The 16115-nt window shown below is 38.6% G+C and overlaps 1 protein-coding gene across 1 annotated transcript in view; it reads left to right on the top strand.

The window, feature by feature from the left end:
- Nucleotides 1-370: 370 nt before the first annotated feature.
- TXLNB (taxilin beta) overlaps nucleotides 371-16115 on the top strand; it is a 40315-nt gene continuing 24570 nt past the window's right edge. The window contains exons 1-3 of the mRNA XM_063096778.1: nucleotides 371-562; nucleotides 2764-3225; nucleotides 10600-10691. Coding sequence (XP_062952848.1) covers nucleotides 2778-3225; nucleotides 10600-10691 — 540 coding nt within the window. The 5' untranslated portion in view covers nucleotides 371-562; nucleotides 2764-2777. The remainder of the gene's footprint in view (nucleotides 563-2763; nucleotides 3226-10599; nucleotides 10692-16115) is intronic.

Below are 16115 nucleotides of genomic sequence, written 5' to 3'. Positions count from 1 at the left end.
TTTTTCTTTTTCCCTGATTCCTGTAAGAAATCTGACATTAATTAGGCTAGCACAAGAAAGAAAGAAAAAAAAAAAAAGATGAATCATAAACCACACTGGAGATAAACCAAGAAATAAGAAAAACCCATCTCTGCCCAAAAGAACAACAGTGGTGAAAAACTGCACTTGCAAAAGGGTTTGTATACTCAAAGTTTAAAGTTTTCAAAGGACATGACAGGGAGAGTCTGATAAGATCTACCAGCTGCTTCTCTTTTCTAAAATATTTCCCCTGGTGACAGCTGCAGAAGCTGGGGTGTATTTCTCTCTTGCTGTGTCATGTGAGTTTCCTCTCTCCAGCCCTACCCCCTCCCTCCTGGTGCCTGTTGTGTGTGTGCCTGTGTGTGTGTGTGTGTGCGTGTGTGTGTGTGTGTGTGTGTGTGTGTGTGTGTGTGTGTGTATTTGGTTTCTCTCTCCCCTGTGAGAACACAGCCAGCCTGCCTTCTCCTGCTGATCTGCTGCTCTGACTTGCTTTTTGCTGCCTTTTTCCTCTTCTTTCTCTTCTTGCTTAGCTCCTTGCCTTCTGGTGAGTATGACAAACACTCCCCCAAGCCTTGTGAGAAGATGTAGGGTGCGGTTTGTGGTGTTGGAAACTTGAAGCTTTGAGATTGCCAGGGAACTGTTGAGGAACTTTCCATTGTTGTATTTATACTTAAAATGTGTTGCTCAGGAAGGGATGTGTGTGTGTGTGATAGTCTGCTGGGACTAACAGTACAAGTGAAAAATGCTCTCTCAGAGGAGGGAAAAACAACAATAAAGTTTACGTAAGATAAAATTTAGAAATAATTTCTTTGCTGTAAAATTAATTAATATAAAAGGGATAATTTAAAAGTAACAAAGTTCTTTGACTTTGGTTTTTTTTTCCTCTTGTTGAGGCTACATTTAGGAATTGAGTTGTCCTGTGGTTTTCAGTGTTCAGTTATTCTGCTTTAAAGTAAATGTGGAACAGGATTTTAAATTAAGTATAAAAAACATCAATGATTGTAGCATCTGATGAATGAAGAATAAATCAAATACAAACAAAACACTTGTATTTAGACTACGATTTACAGTAAAACTCCTACAGACAGTCCACTTTAAATTAATTGCTTTGAAGTTTGGTTTCCTTTAGATTTTGTTTCATCCTAAGATAGTCTCCCCAACACTTCAAAACCTACATATGGATTTAAATCAGTAACTGTTTGCTGTTTTCAATTTGATTTAAAAATTATCCTCTTGGTTTTCAAGGATGAAGTACTCAATGGTATGACTCATTTTAGAATAGCCTAAAATAACTTCTGGCTGGACAGCAGGTGCCATGTGTCATTCTCTGAGTTTAGGGGAGGCAGAAGTTATATATAGATGAGGGTGCTTAACAAGTAGAGGTCAGGATAAAGAAAAGGCAGCCACAAAGACCATGAAGCTATTTACTGCATTACTTGATAATCAAATTGGTGAACTAAAATCGATGAAAGAAAAAAGTACTTCCTTCAAAGTTAATGAGTACTTGGTGAGCGCCACAAGTGGACGGCGATGTCTGTAGATTGAATTTTCCTACTTGTCGGTGTCCTAGCGTTTGACCTCTACTGCCCTGAGACCCAGAGGAGGAAGCTGTGCAGTTTGTAGAACAGTAGAACATGTTTTGGTTTTCACTTTCATGCCACCACAACAGCAAACCCTGTGAATGATGAGGATCTAATTAGCAGCATCACCATTCAGTGTTATTTACAAATAAAATGCACCATAACTTAAAGGCCCAAACCAAATCCATTGCAACCCTTGAAATAGTTATAGCCAGACACCTTGGAAACTTTGACTCAGCTCATCCTTCATCCCATATTTCCTAAGAGCCCGTATCTGAATTATTTCCCTACTTCACCCCCTCCCCCCGTTGTTACACATTGCTACTTCTTTAAAATCATTACGTTTTCCTAGAGCTTCTTGACTTAGAAGATAAGGTTGTAATCTGTTTTCTTCTAAAAAGCAAGTCAGTTTTTATACAGGAACAAAAGGATACTATAGAAATTTAAAGAATTGTTTTTATGAGCATCATCATGTTTCCACACTTAATCGGTTTATTTATACTTTCCCTCATTCCCTGTCTTATTCCAAAAATGATGCTAGTTTGAACCTCAGAAAAAAAACGTTTTGCTAATTGATAATTACATGTTGCTCATCTGGAAAAAGAAAATACAAGAAAAGCAAGGAATATCTCCTGTATCCAGTATAATAACGTGTTTATATCAAAGTACTCATACTAATCAAATCTTCATTTATGGATCAAAATAGAGTTTAGGGATGTTATAGTTATGAATCATTTGAATAAGTTCAATGGCTCTTGTATTAAATATTTTAACTTTGAAAGAAAACTAGCACCATTTTAAATTTGGATATTTTAACCATATACATTCGTGTATCTTCAATGATTGTGAATCTACACATAAGAAAATGATAAAAGTTGGCTAGCCTGAACAAAATGACAAGCAATAGCATGAATTATTCTGTTAATGTCAGTAAGGGGTACTACTAAAAAGTTAAAGATCAAAACCAAAAATATGCTAGTGATATGACTTGACATGGAAAAATAACTTCCCACCGTTCCTACCTTACTAACTGTCATATCAATGGTTTCTGAAAGTACACTCATTCTATTGGTACCATAATTAGTTGGTACCCATTTGGGGGATATCCTTACCATTAGTATGTAACTGGGTTAACTACATAAAACCTAACTGTGCTTGCCACTAGATAACGCTCCCAGTATGGAGACTAATCACTCTGAACAGCTCTCAACGGAGCAACAGTCAACACCTCCAGGGGACAGTTCATCATTACCTGATCAAAACGGCGTAGAGAAACAAGATGGTCAGGATCTTGTTTCTTCCTCAACTCCACTCCAAGCACCAGAGAAAGAGGCAAGCTTACACCCTGAAAAGGGAGCTCATGATATCTCTGAAGAGTTGAACCGACAACTGGAAGACATCATAAACATGTACGGGTCTGTGGCCAGTACAGGAGGGAACGAAGGCCTTGCCAAGGCCAAGGAACAGCCTGAGAATGCAGAATCCCCTGACAATGAGGATGGGGACTGTGAAGAGACAACTGAAGAGGCTGAAAGAGAACCTGTTGCTTCTGGAGAGCCATCCACCATCAAAGAGCCTATCAGCAATAGAGAGCAAAAATTGGAAAAGAAAATCCTGAAAGGATTAGGCAAGTAGTTATGTTCTAAAACATGACTTTTTTTTGAAATATTTCTAAAAAGGAGCACTTCCTCCAACCTTTACTAAAGTCACATATGGTAGCTGGATAATAGCCTCCTTCCGGGTCTCCCTACATTTTCTCTTGCTGTACTTGTCCCTAGATAGAGCTCAAGTGAACTTTTCAATATATTACCCATCTATCCTGTCCCAAAGACTTGCCATTGTTCTTAGGATGAAGACAAAAATTCTTAACATGTTCCTTAAGGCCCTAATGGTCTAACCCCAACTGGTCTCAGTTTTTATCTCATATCACTCTACCCCACACCACCCCCTTCCTGAACATTCTGCCCCTGTTACCACCACCACTACTACTGCCTAACAACTAGTCATTCTGATCTTCACTTTCAGTTCTTTGAACATGTCATACTCCACCCACCACAGGGACTGTGAACATTCTGTTTTCTTTACCTAAAAATTTCTACCCATTCCTCAATCCCCAACGAATATTTATTAATGCCTAGTCTTCATGAGGCACTGTGCTAATTGCACAAAGATAAATGTCATGGCCCTTTGGTCAAGGAGCTATAGGTACAGAGAGAAAAGCAGACATATAAACTAACTGTTACATAGGACAAGTGCAAGAACAGGCACGGGAAAATTTTTAGGAGAGCATGGGGAATTGGTAACACTAAGAATGGCTATAAAAGAAGGGGTAAGAATGTTAATTTTTTTAGCTACAAGTGAAAGCACGTTACTGCACGTAGGAAAGTCCCTCTGCCTGTCTTTCCTGGTGACACTGAATGCTTCACTGAAACACTCACCACAAATACCACCTCTACATGATATTTTCCCTGACATGCCCAGGTACAGGCAGCATTACCTTCCTCAGTCCCGCATTAAATTTTCTGCAGCAATCATTTGTTTAGATACCTGCCTCCCATGCTGCACTGAGGATTTATCAAGGGCAGTGAACACATCTTATTCATGTCTGGAAGACAGCATGGTAGAGGAAAAAGTCACAGGTATTGGAGTCAGAACTGGGTTCAAATTCCAGTAACAGGTTATCTGTAAACCCAAAAGTATGTCTATACTGGAGTAGGATATCATTATGATGCTTAACACTCATTGCTGCAGTGCTTTCAAGAAGGGCTAAATAACACATTCTAATAGCATACTTGATCCATTCAGCCTAAAGATTAAAATAACCCAGATAATACTTTTAAAATATCTCCAAGTTCCAAAGTGCAAGGTTGGAATCACTGTAGTGTTTTGAAACATTGAGAGACATGATAAAGTTGCTCTTTTTTGTAGAGAAATTTTTTTCCTTCTCTAACCAAAACATCTCAGATGTGTTCTTTGCATCAGCCGTTGTTAATTCTTCCATAAGACAGTATACAAAATCTCATCCTGGAGGTGAAGAACTTCAAGTGTTCCTAACCAGGAAAGTTATTTTTGCCTTATCACCCTTAAACTTTTATATAGGAATGTGTGTGTGTGTGTGTGTGCGTGGTATTGAGGGAAAAGATATGAAGAAAGTTGGGGTAATGGTAAAGATAACCAATTTTGGTTTCTACTCTCTCTTCAGTGAGTTATTTAATAATCTATATTAACATTACAGTTACCAAATAACCAGAATAATTTTTTTGGAGTAAGAAATAATTCCACCTCTCTAATTCTGCCACTATCTAGAAGTTACCAAATTCCAACTGAATGTGCTTGACCAGAATCAAAGTGCCCAGGTTGGTCCACTCTAATTGTCTGTGTGGGGTCTGATGAACTTTCTGTGCCATCCCACTCAACATCATTAGCCTATTCTTCCAAATGCTGTATTATGTCAGCTACATTATGAGTTAAAACATTTTTAGGCTAACCTAAACATGTAACCATCATTTTTTACTTATTATTTCAGTCATCTGCAAGTGGCTTTAGCATATTTCTTGGCTACTTATCAATTAAATGGCATGGCACTGTTGTCTAGACCAGTGGTTTTCAAATCTAACCTTGCATTAGAATCAAAGACAGTATTTGCCAAAAATGCTGTTCCTGAGCCCTCCTCCCCAAACCCCACCCTCCCACCCCCCCACATACAGAGATTTAGGATTGACAGGAGTGGAGTGGGGCCAAGGCAGCCTGAGTCATTTTGACAGATTGTGAAAACAGTGGTTCTGATTCTCAGAAAGTTCTTCCTCCACTCTTTTGGAGAAAATATGAAGTTCTGGCTGGGGTCTTCTTTTAGGACCTATTTGATCCTTTCATAGAATATTAATAACTCATTCAACCTGTACATGAAAATAGAGCCTTAGACTTTGCTCATGTACTTAATCGAAGATGTCTTTAATTACTGTGTTTATCAGATACTATTTGCTTTATTGGTATTTTTGAGATGCTGAAATGTTCTGACTCTCTAATCCAAAATGTCCGAAAATGTATACCTTGGGATATTTGAGATTTCAGACAAAGTGGAATCATGTCTTTACTGCCAGAATTATCTGACTTTTAATACACACACAACGAAAATCTCAAAAAGTGATGGGCATAGTGTCCATCATTTCCTAAACTTATTATCACTTCTTTGATAACATTATGAGAGCTGCACAAGCACTATATGATAATAAGCCCAAAACAATGAAAAAATATGTCTTCTGATCTTTAGGTTGTAACTGAGAGAATAGGAAATCATAAGTCTGGAAGGAAAAACCAAGCTGATCACAGGTCCATTCTGAGCTCAGAACCCATCTAGCAAACCACTAATTTTATAGACAGGGAAATGAAAGCCAAGGGAGTTTAAGAGTCAGCCAAAAAATGTTACTCACCTCGTTGATGTGACTACAAGATTAGTCCTAAAGAAAGCAAGGGGCAGACCTGATGTCACTGACATTGCAGGCCAAAAGTGTATAGCAACAATCGGCATATTGGTTGAGGAGCATTTACTATAGCTCAGTTAAGGGATTTTGTCTTTCTAGTAGCAGGTGAGTTTTAGTTCTACCTTCTGAGAGCCCCTTGATTAGAATGTCAGTATTCCAAAATGTCTTCAGACATCATTTCCTTAGTCTTCCTTAGACTGGTCACCTTCCCAGCTGGTCTGTTTCATCCATTTTAGCTTGATTTATTGTAACTCTTAGAGTGTAATAACCTGTTGCTTTGATTTAAATGCTGAATTTTCTGGAGGAGATGGTAGGAGACCTAAGGAATTCAAGAGACAGAGGAATCAGCAGAGACTTAAAGGTTCATAAGTAGTTTCCTAGGGAAGCTAGAACTTAGGCCAGATCCGGAAAGCGGGGGAGGGTTTGGAGAACAGATGGAAGGGGAGACAAAAATATGTCTTGGGCAAAATGATGAGTACTCTCTTCTGACCAGGGTAGGGAATGGATGTATTAATATTTTACTGCTTTTTCTAACATTAAAAATAGAAATTACTGCTAATAGTTTAAACGTATCATCAGTTCACCTAAAAAGAAGTCCAAGTTCACTCCCCAACTGAGAGGCCAAAGTTCCAAATACAAATATAACAAGGTCACTAAAATACAAGAGATACAAAATGTCAGCCAAATGGAAAACATCTTGACTAGAAAATACAGTCAGGGTAGTACTTTCAAAACTGACAGTGTTATTAAAACCAAGTGAAACGAACAAATGAAAACTATGACTATGAGAGATGACAGTGAGGGGTAAGATAATCTTTATAAATTTTAAAAATTAACCAAAATATTCTAGAATGACAAATATACCACCAAACAATGTTGCTTTTGGGTTTTTTTGTTGTTGTTATTTAAATCAAGCTAAGAATGATTAAAGCTATTTTAGTTGTAGAATCACTGAATCTTAAAGACTGAACTCAGAATCAATCCATTTAGTCACCCTGCTAATTTTATACACAGGGAAATTGAGGCCAGAGAATTTAAGAGTCTGCAAAAAAGTTACTCAACTAGTTGACAGCAGAGTCAGTTCTAAATCCAGGTCTCCTATCCTTAGTCCAGGGTGAATTTAACTATGCTATCCTTCCTATCCTCTACAGACATGAATCTCATTTTCCTTAAAAGATATCTATAGATGCTCAGGAATTATTTGTCTCATCCTCATTATTTTAAAATTATACTAGAAGGAAAACAAAATTAACGGTGAAATAAGAATTGGGGTCTAACATTTGAAAGAGGATATTCACAATCTTTTCCTGCTTTAAGTTTCTGCCACAAAACATAGAAATCAGAAAGGGGGCAGAAAGGCACACAAGTATGTATACAAAGCCAAATTTTAGCCCCAAAGTTCTAAAAATAATTTTGAAAGAGAAAGAGCATAGTTTTGAACACATTAAATCTGCATAAATTGTCACCGAACTTAGTATAAACAATCATACTGTGCTAAAACCTTAAGAAAAATCCTGGTCCGCATTCCTACAGCTGGTTTAGTTGTCTGAATTTAAGATTTTTAATTCCTTTGATGTAAAAATCATTCCTTCATATTCCAATAAAACTGTGCCTGTGACCGCAGCCATATGTGACATTGTCGTTCTCACTGCACAGGTGTTTCTACTTTCATGTAGACTTCTTCCAAACAGCGGCCTGCAGTGCCGTGGCCATGTGCCCACCACATGCCTTTCCCAGCTTTAGTGGGGAAGACATGAAGTTTGCTTTGGAGTGATACATTACAGAGAAAGCAGGTGATCCCCTCCTGTTAAAATGGCCCTGAATAAAGTTAGTTCTTGTCTTGTGTCTGACACTGTCACCAAATGACCTCATTTCCATGGAAATGTAATTATAGCCCTTCTTAGAAGATGAGCAAGTCTCTGACTATTCCCCTCCTCCACTATTATCCCACACAGCACCCTAGTCCAGCAAAACCAATGGAAATTTAAAAACTAAGGTCTCTGATGTCACAAATTTATGAATTCCACACAAGCCTGTCTCCAATTTTTTTGATTTTTTTATTGAAAGGAGAGATAAATTTTGAAGGTATCTTGATGCATCTAAATGTTAGTCTTCTATACCAAATAATAGGATATTAGAGAAAAAAGAGACCTCAGTGAGCGTAAGCATTTTTTTTTTAAACTCTCTTCTCACAGTTACAGAAAACAAAACCTAAGGAGAGAAGACGCTTAATGTGGGAACAGAGACAGAACCACTGGAATCACTCAGTTGTCCCTATCTGCCCCAAACAAGGCACGCAATGGTTTTATTTGTCAGCACTCACACTGAGAGGTGCTCCAGGATACACCAAATGTCATAGACGGGAGTAAGACCTGTCTTTCCTCTAGCCAATCACAAAGTTGTTTTCAGGACAGTGTTTATTTGATTCACGTGATACCAGTTTGCACTAGTTGGCTCTGTTTTATTCTATTATTATCGGTATTTACTGAGCATTTGTCACGGGCCAAACTCTGTTCTAGGTCCTGTACCAAAACTGATTGACAGTACAGTCTGTTGCCTTTAATAGATGACACTCTAACTCAGGACAGTAGTCTTCCTATGGGTACCTTCCCTGGACCGAAGACAAGGGTGAAGGGTTGGCCTTACCAACGCAAATCCATCCTTGCTACTAGAGGAGTAACTGAAGAGCATGCCTGGCAGGGGTGGGCAGCAGTGATTGTCGGGTGCAAAGGGTGGCACATTATGCCAAGGCTGTAACTGGAGAGCTGGGGTAAGGAGTGGGGTGTGGGGAGGGATGTGTTCCCACCCACCTTCTCCCCTGTCTTAGGCCATGTCTCTAATATGAACTGACTCACCTGGCAAAGATGAACAAAACTGTTGGGAACAATGTCATTTAAAAAAATGTTTTCTCTTTTACTTCTCTAGGTTTCCCTGGCATCAAAATTCCACATAAGAGTTGAGTGACTTAGAACAAGTAGACTAACCTTGGATTCAAGCCTTGGCTCTGCCAGCACTCATTATGTAACTTTGAATTTTTCTGGGCCTTAGATACTTAATCTATAAAATTAACCAGTTATTCTGGGTGCTCTTTAAAGTTCCTTCTAGACCTAAAACTCTTTGATTCCATGTGGGGTTGTCAGATTTAGCAAATAAAAATATAAGATGCTCAGTAAAATTTGAATTTCAGGTAAACAATGAATAATTTTTTAGTACAAGTGTGTCCCATGTTCTGTATTTCAGCTGGCAATATTAATTCCATGACGTATCTGCCTCTCCAGGATGAAAGCAAATATTCTAGGCAATGGGAAATGCCTGTTCTTGGGGAAAGGTTGCCAAAGTCATTAATATTCTTAAACAGATTTGTATCAGGACACAAGGGCTTCCTGTGTGGCTTGACCTCCCTATTCAGATTAGACAGAGTGGTGGGTGTCACCAACAGGTAAAGATGGGGAAAATGCTCCACCTTGACTGGACTGTTTGAAAGATATAATTAGTAGTAAATGTAGACCTCGGCATCCCCCTCCCAACACTCAGCCCAATGGTTGCTTGCAGACAAGACTTCCAGGCATCGCAGAAAGCAGACCAGGCTATTTGAGGTCAAGGAGACAAAAGGAAGAACAGTGGAGAAAAGAAAGAAAGAACCCAAGGCTCCCATTACATAATCATTAACAGATGACTTGTAAAATGTAGCATAAAGTCCAACTGAGAATAGAAACTGAGACCGTTGAGAAACTAAGGCCCCGGGGGGGAAAGGAAGGGCTGGGAAGGCTGAGTCCAGATTTACAGACACAAAAAAGGCCCTTGGAAGAGGCCATCCAGGTCTTGGCTCCATTTTCCTTCTATATTGATTTTATTCTCTGCTCAGTAGGAAACAGTATGAGAGTTATTTCCACCCAAACCTCATGAAATGGGCTTATGCATAGAAACAAGAGAACTGTTTCTCCAAAAGAGAAGGGAAAGAGGTACCAAAGGAACAAAAGCTATGGGAAAAACACAGGCAGATGTCACTGTCAAGTTTCTCTGCTTTTGGCTTCTAGGAACTCCATGTATTTGTACTGGCCACGTCATGCTAGTCAGAAATTTTGGCTGGCTGTTTTGCTCTTTTTTTATTAATTAAAGTGGGGAAAATGGGTGTTATTCTTCCATAAAGTCAGTGTTTTGGTACATAAAATCTTTTGAATATTAAGAATAGAGAGGAGAAAGTAGTAAGAATGGATTCTTGGGATGAAAATCTGGGGACCACTGTTACAGGAGACATTTGTTCAGTGTCTGCCATGAACCTGATGCTACATCCCACATTTTCACCATCTTCTCAGCTAATCCTCTCTTACTCTAGAGGAGAGATGCCATCATTTTTTACGGAAAAAGAAAGGTATATCTGAGGGTCAGATAAGTTAGTGGCTTGGCCATGGTTTGGAAGTTACTGGCAAGTAGCCTGAGATTCCAGCTCGAATTATCTGACTGTAAGTAAGTTCAACAGTTCAACACTAATTTTTTTAAATATCTTTTTTTTTTTTAAGGCAAAGAAGCCAACCTGCTAATGCAAAATCTGAGCAAGTTACAAACACCTGAAGAAAAGCTTGATTTTTTATTCAAGAAGTATGCTGAATTGGTAAGATCTTTGATTAGCTCTTTTTGTTGGAAAGATTCAAGCTCTGGTTAGAGCTGAGAAAAGAAGACTGTTAGTTTTTCATGTAGTCTTTATAGACCATAGCTGCTTACCCCAACCAAGCCAAAGCTAGAATTCATAAAAGAATTTTTTTAAGAAAAAGAAAAACTGAGAAATAACAGCAAAGGAAGGAGGATAGAATTGGAGTCTACTTCACTCAGTTCCATGTATAATTTTGAGGATGAAACAGAGAAGTATAGATAATTTAAAATTGTGACCATTTTAAAGCTCTTTTTAGCTTTGCAATAAAACAGAAGTACACTCGACATAAAGATAAACAAACCGTCCGTCGTTCATTCAGTCCTCCTACTCGGGATTTTTGAGGGGTAAAGGGGAGGAAGGCAGAGGAAGGTTCACGGGCTGTATTAGTCCATTTCCATTGCTTATAACAAAATACCTGAAACTGGGTGATTTACAAGGAAAACAAAATTTATTGCTTACAGTTTCTGAGGCTATGAAGTCCAAAGTCCATCTGGTGGTGGTGACAGTGACCCAGTGGTCTCACATTGCAAGACAGTGGAAGGAGAGCAGAGAGAGAGAAAAAGACAGACTCTCCTCTTCTTTTAAAGCCCTCAGAACCATGCGCCTGACCACCATTTTTAATCCATTCACTACCGCACTGTCCTACAATCCAATCACCTCTTCAAGGATCCACCTTTCAATTACCAGTCACAGTGGGGGCTAAGTTTCTAACACATAAACTTGGAAGACAATTCAAGCTTCAATGAGTTTTGGAGGGACATAATTCAATCCACTACATGAGCACATTGTCATCTGGTCTGGCTTATTTACATATCCATATTCTTTGATCTACATTCTTCTGCCTCACCCCTGCAATGGCAGAGCGTTGTATGTTTTGAACTCGGCTCCATGTCCTCTGCATGCAGCCTCCCTCTCAGTAAGTTAGGGCCACTGGGAGCAAGGGAAGCCACTCCCAGCCATCAGAGAATCCTTGAAGGGACTGTCTCTTCATCAGTACACTGAAATTGGCAGGCTGGAGAAAGGGGAAGGACTTAGTGAGGCTGGCATCTCTAGTTTCAATGAACCCTCACAAACACCTGCTGATGAGAAGATGAACTGAAAATACAGACCAAAGTGATGTCTGAGGTCTGTGCGCTACCCCCACAGACTGAGACCGACAGCTGAGATGCAGCACACACTCAAGGAAAGCCAGGCAATGTGCTTTCCTTTATTTCTGTTTCTCTTCATTAGAAAATTTTTTCTCTTATTTTTTTGGAGAAGCAGTGACAGAGAATGAAACTGAAGACTACACCTAGCAAAAAATTCCTCCAAGCAGTAGGTGAAACGGCCCCCACAGGCAGATTTACCTTGCAGCTGAAGAAGCTTAAGCCCCAGGGCCTCTCACTTGCATGGGTCCCTCTGAGGCCCTGCACCTAATTCTCTTAATATTTTTAAAGAGGTCTTCCAGAAATGAATAAACTTTAGGCCCACAAGCCCTTCATCCCTATCAAGGAGTAGAGTTGAGTGACAGACTTGTTTTCTTCGCTTTTCACTGTGACTCTAGACTTGTGATCCCTATTTGTTCTTTCCTTCCTTCAGCCTGTTGTGCTGAATTGTCATGAAGTACACCCAGAACAATTCTGAAACCCTGAGTAGCTGTCTGATTGCTTAACTCTGCCAACAACACTTTTTAATTATTTTTTGATCACACAAACCACATCATGATGATATAAGAATGCTGAATACACAAAACAAACAAAATTATCTCTAATCCCACCATCTGAAACACAAACTTCGTTTTATGTATGTTCCTTTCTACTTCAACTATGGATGCAGAGATGCTTTGTACTATAATTATCATCATAGGTTACATATAAGTTGGCATCTGGGTTTTTGTTTTTTGTTTTTTGTTTTTTGTTTTTGGCTCATATGACAGACATCTTCCAATGTAGTATATAGTCTTTATAATTATATTTTGTAGAAGTTGTATCATATTCCATTAATTGGCTATATCGACTGATTCACTAATTTTGGAACATTTAGATTCTTCCCACTGTTTTGTTTTACCAGATATTGCTGCAGTGAACATCATCATGCATTGTATTTGTTCCTTCTTCTTTTTTATGATTTTAAGAAAAAGTTCTAGAAATGGGATTACTAAATCAAACAGAATGAGTGCTTCTTGATCTTTAAGCTTTATGACCATATGGCTTTCCAAAAGAATGGTAGAAACTTACGAAGCACATATCAGTGTATCAATTTTATTGCAACTTGATTAGCATTGGCTACTAATAATTTCAATACCATAAAATGAGTAGGTGTCAAAAGTATTATTTACCCCCTGTATTAGTCTGTTTCTGTTGCTTATAACAAAATACATGGAACTGGGTACTTTGTAAGAAAATGAAGTTTATTGCTTACAGTTTCTGAGGCTGGGAAGTCCAAAGTCCAAGGAACACATCTGGTGGTGGCAACAGTGAACTCCTCACATTGCAAGATGGTGGAAGCAGAGAGAACAGAGAGAGAACTCCTCATGCATTCTCCTTTTAAAGCCCTCAGAACCACGTCCATGATCACCCTTATTAATCCATTCACTACAGCATGGTCCTACAATCTAATCACCTCTTCAAGGCCCCACCTTTCAATTACTATAATAGGGTTTCCCACCCTCAACAGTTAACTGTGGGGATTAAGCCTCAATGAGGTTGGGGGGGCATCCAGTCTACAGCACCCCCCAAATCTGACTTCCCCTCTTACCTATTTATTCTACTCACACCTATTTATCCTTCCTCTTTTTAGTATTTTCCACATTATTTTTCCTCTGCTCCTTCAATTTACCTACTCATGCCACGTCCACATGTGTTCAGTTTCTAGTGCCATGTTCTATATGGGGCTGGACTGGGCAGCTTTCTTGACTAGCACTGAAAACCATTTACTGTGCTGCAGTCCCACAGCAATTCACTGGAGAAGAATCACTTCTCTAGTCTGACACCATTTTGTCCATGAGCCAGGGCTGTTCACCCTGGTCCCAGGAAATGCCCTGCACCTACTCACCCTCCTAGCCAAGCAGTCAACCCCACAGAGGCTATTTTTCCACAGACCCTACTCAATATAAGCCTTTTTCACTATACTTTGGCATTTGTATCAGCTCTTATAATAAACTTTAAAACCTAAAATACTGTCTTAGAAAAAGTGAATAGGACAAAATTGACCCCCAAAACCCATTACATTTCCTTCTCAGAAAGGAAAAATTATGAGGAATTTCAATTTTTTACTTGGAATCTCAGTAGTGCTGAGGTTGAGAAGCCTTGACATATGGTTTAATCTTCAAGAGATAAAGTCTAAATCATCGTGTTTATAACAATATATACATTTCAAGAAAGGATAATAGGTCATTTAAAATCCAAATATAAGCATGAGAAATTTTACCCCTCTCTAATAATATGCTACAAAATGAAAGTACCATATCTTGCTCACTGATTTGGATAGTAATACAGAAAATGTCTGAAATATAAGTGTTAGTATGGAATAAATAACCAAATCCAAAGCTGTGTATCAAACTGCCACTCTAGCTCAGTCATCCTTTCAGAGTCTGAAACCTGTAATACTATCTGCCATGGTATTCATTAATAAATGAGGATAAGTTCATTGATAACTAAGGACACCTCATGACTAAATTAAGAAATGGGCTGGGAGAAATGAATGCAGATTTTGAATGAATGAATGAAATTTTGAATGAATGAATTTTGCAGATTTCCTCAATTTTTATGTAGTTAAAACAACATCACTAATACGATTCTACTTTAGTACTTGGCATTAATTTTACTTTTCTATCTTAGTAAAAAAGAGAAAGACAACAAGAGAAATTGCAGATAAAAATCCTATATGCCTGTTAACAGTCGCACAGAAGAGCTGTGCCTAAGTGCCTCGTTAAATCACAAAGCCAGCATCTGACTGAAGTTGACTCCTTTGCAATATGTTTGCTTTCATTCATTAAGAGACCCCATGCATTCACATAGGAAGTATTTAAACAAAATTATCCACATACTAAAAAGAAAAAAAATATTTACATACTAAAAATAAGTGTCAGAAAGTGAAGGGTTTTTATTTTAGAGCAAAGCAAGACAGACCTAGCTATATTTTAAATTTGAATGATCTTCCAGTAAAACTAAAACATTAAATGGTCAATGTGCAAGCACAAATCATCTTTCTCTTCCAATTTATGAAACACATGTTGGATATTTTCATCCTGACACCGAGATAAAGCCACATAGGGCAGTATTCCCCAAAGACGGGCAGTTTTGCCCACGAAGGTACAATAAGCATGTCTGTCTGGAGATATTTTTGGTTGTCACAATTGGGCTATGCTATTGGCATATAGTGGGTAGAGGCCGAGGATGGTGCTAAACAGCCTGCAATGCACAGGACAGCCCCCACAACAAAAAATTATCTGGCCCAATATGTCAGTAGTGCTGAGGTTGAGAAGCCTTGACATATGGTTTAATTTTCAAGAGATAAAGTCTAAATCATCATGTTTATAACAATATATACATTTCAAGAAAGGACAATAAAATCCAAATATAAGCATGAGAAATTTTACCCCTCTCTAATAACTATGCTGCAAAATGAAAGTACCATATCTATCTTATGAACAGCAGTTTATCATGAGAAATACATAGTGAAATATCATTGCTTTTCCAAAAAGGATATCAATTTCAATCAATATTTTTAATAATGTGGCTCTTGTTTTTTCCATTGCTAATTCCCAGTAATCAGTAGAAATTGTACATGGGTGTAAAGACAGAATATCATATATGCCTATCCTTAGCTTAATCTAGAAAGGATTTATAATGGTTATTTTAGTGTGGCAGGAAGGAAGGAGGAAAGGAATAAAATAAGATGTGAACTGAAGAAAGTCTAACAGTCCTGCTCATCTAGCTCAGGAAGAACAAACGTTTTTTCAAAATGGGGAAACCAAGACACATGTCAGGATTCTTGTGGCATGTGTGTCCATCTGCATCAGGCTCTGAGAGACACCAGAAATACCCAGGGTCCAGAGAACCCAGGGGTTCCCTCCCCACAGCTTTTCCTTTCCATTATCCAACAAGCTCACTAATAGGATTGGTACGTACCTGGCTTAAGCACCATTTAGGCACTAAAGCAACTGAGTTCAGCAGAGGAAGTGGCTCTAGACAAGTTGCTGATGCTGGAATGTGGCCACACTGATGGTCAGTCTGAGATCAACACTCTTGGAGCCCACTTATCTCTCTGGAGGTTGATTCCCACACTCCCTCCACGGGGTCTAGAACTCCGAAATACTGTTGCCAGGTTTAACAAATAAAAATACATTACACCCAGTTAAGTTTACATTTCAGATAAACTACAAGGAATATTTTGGTAAAAGGA

The sequence above is a fragment of the Cynocephalus volans genome, chromosome 5, assembly GCF_027409185.1.
Source record: "Cynocephalus volans isolate mCynVol1 chromosome 5, mCynVol1.pri, whole genome shotgun sequence".
Classification (NCBI taxonomy): Eukaryota; Metazoa; Chordata; class Mammalia; order Dermoptera; family Cynocephalidae; genus Cynocephalus; species Cynocephalus volans.
Note: the sequence above shows the minus strand (reverse complement) of the source record. Positions and strands in the feature narration are given on the sequence as shown.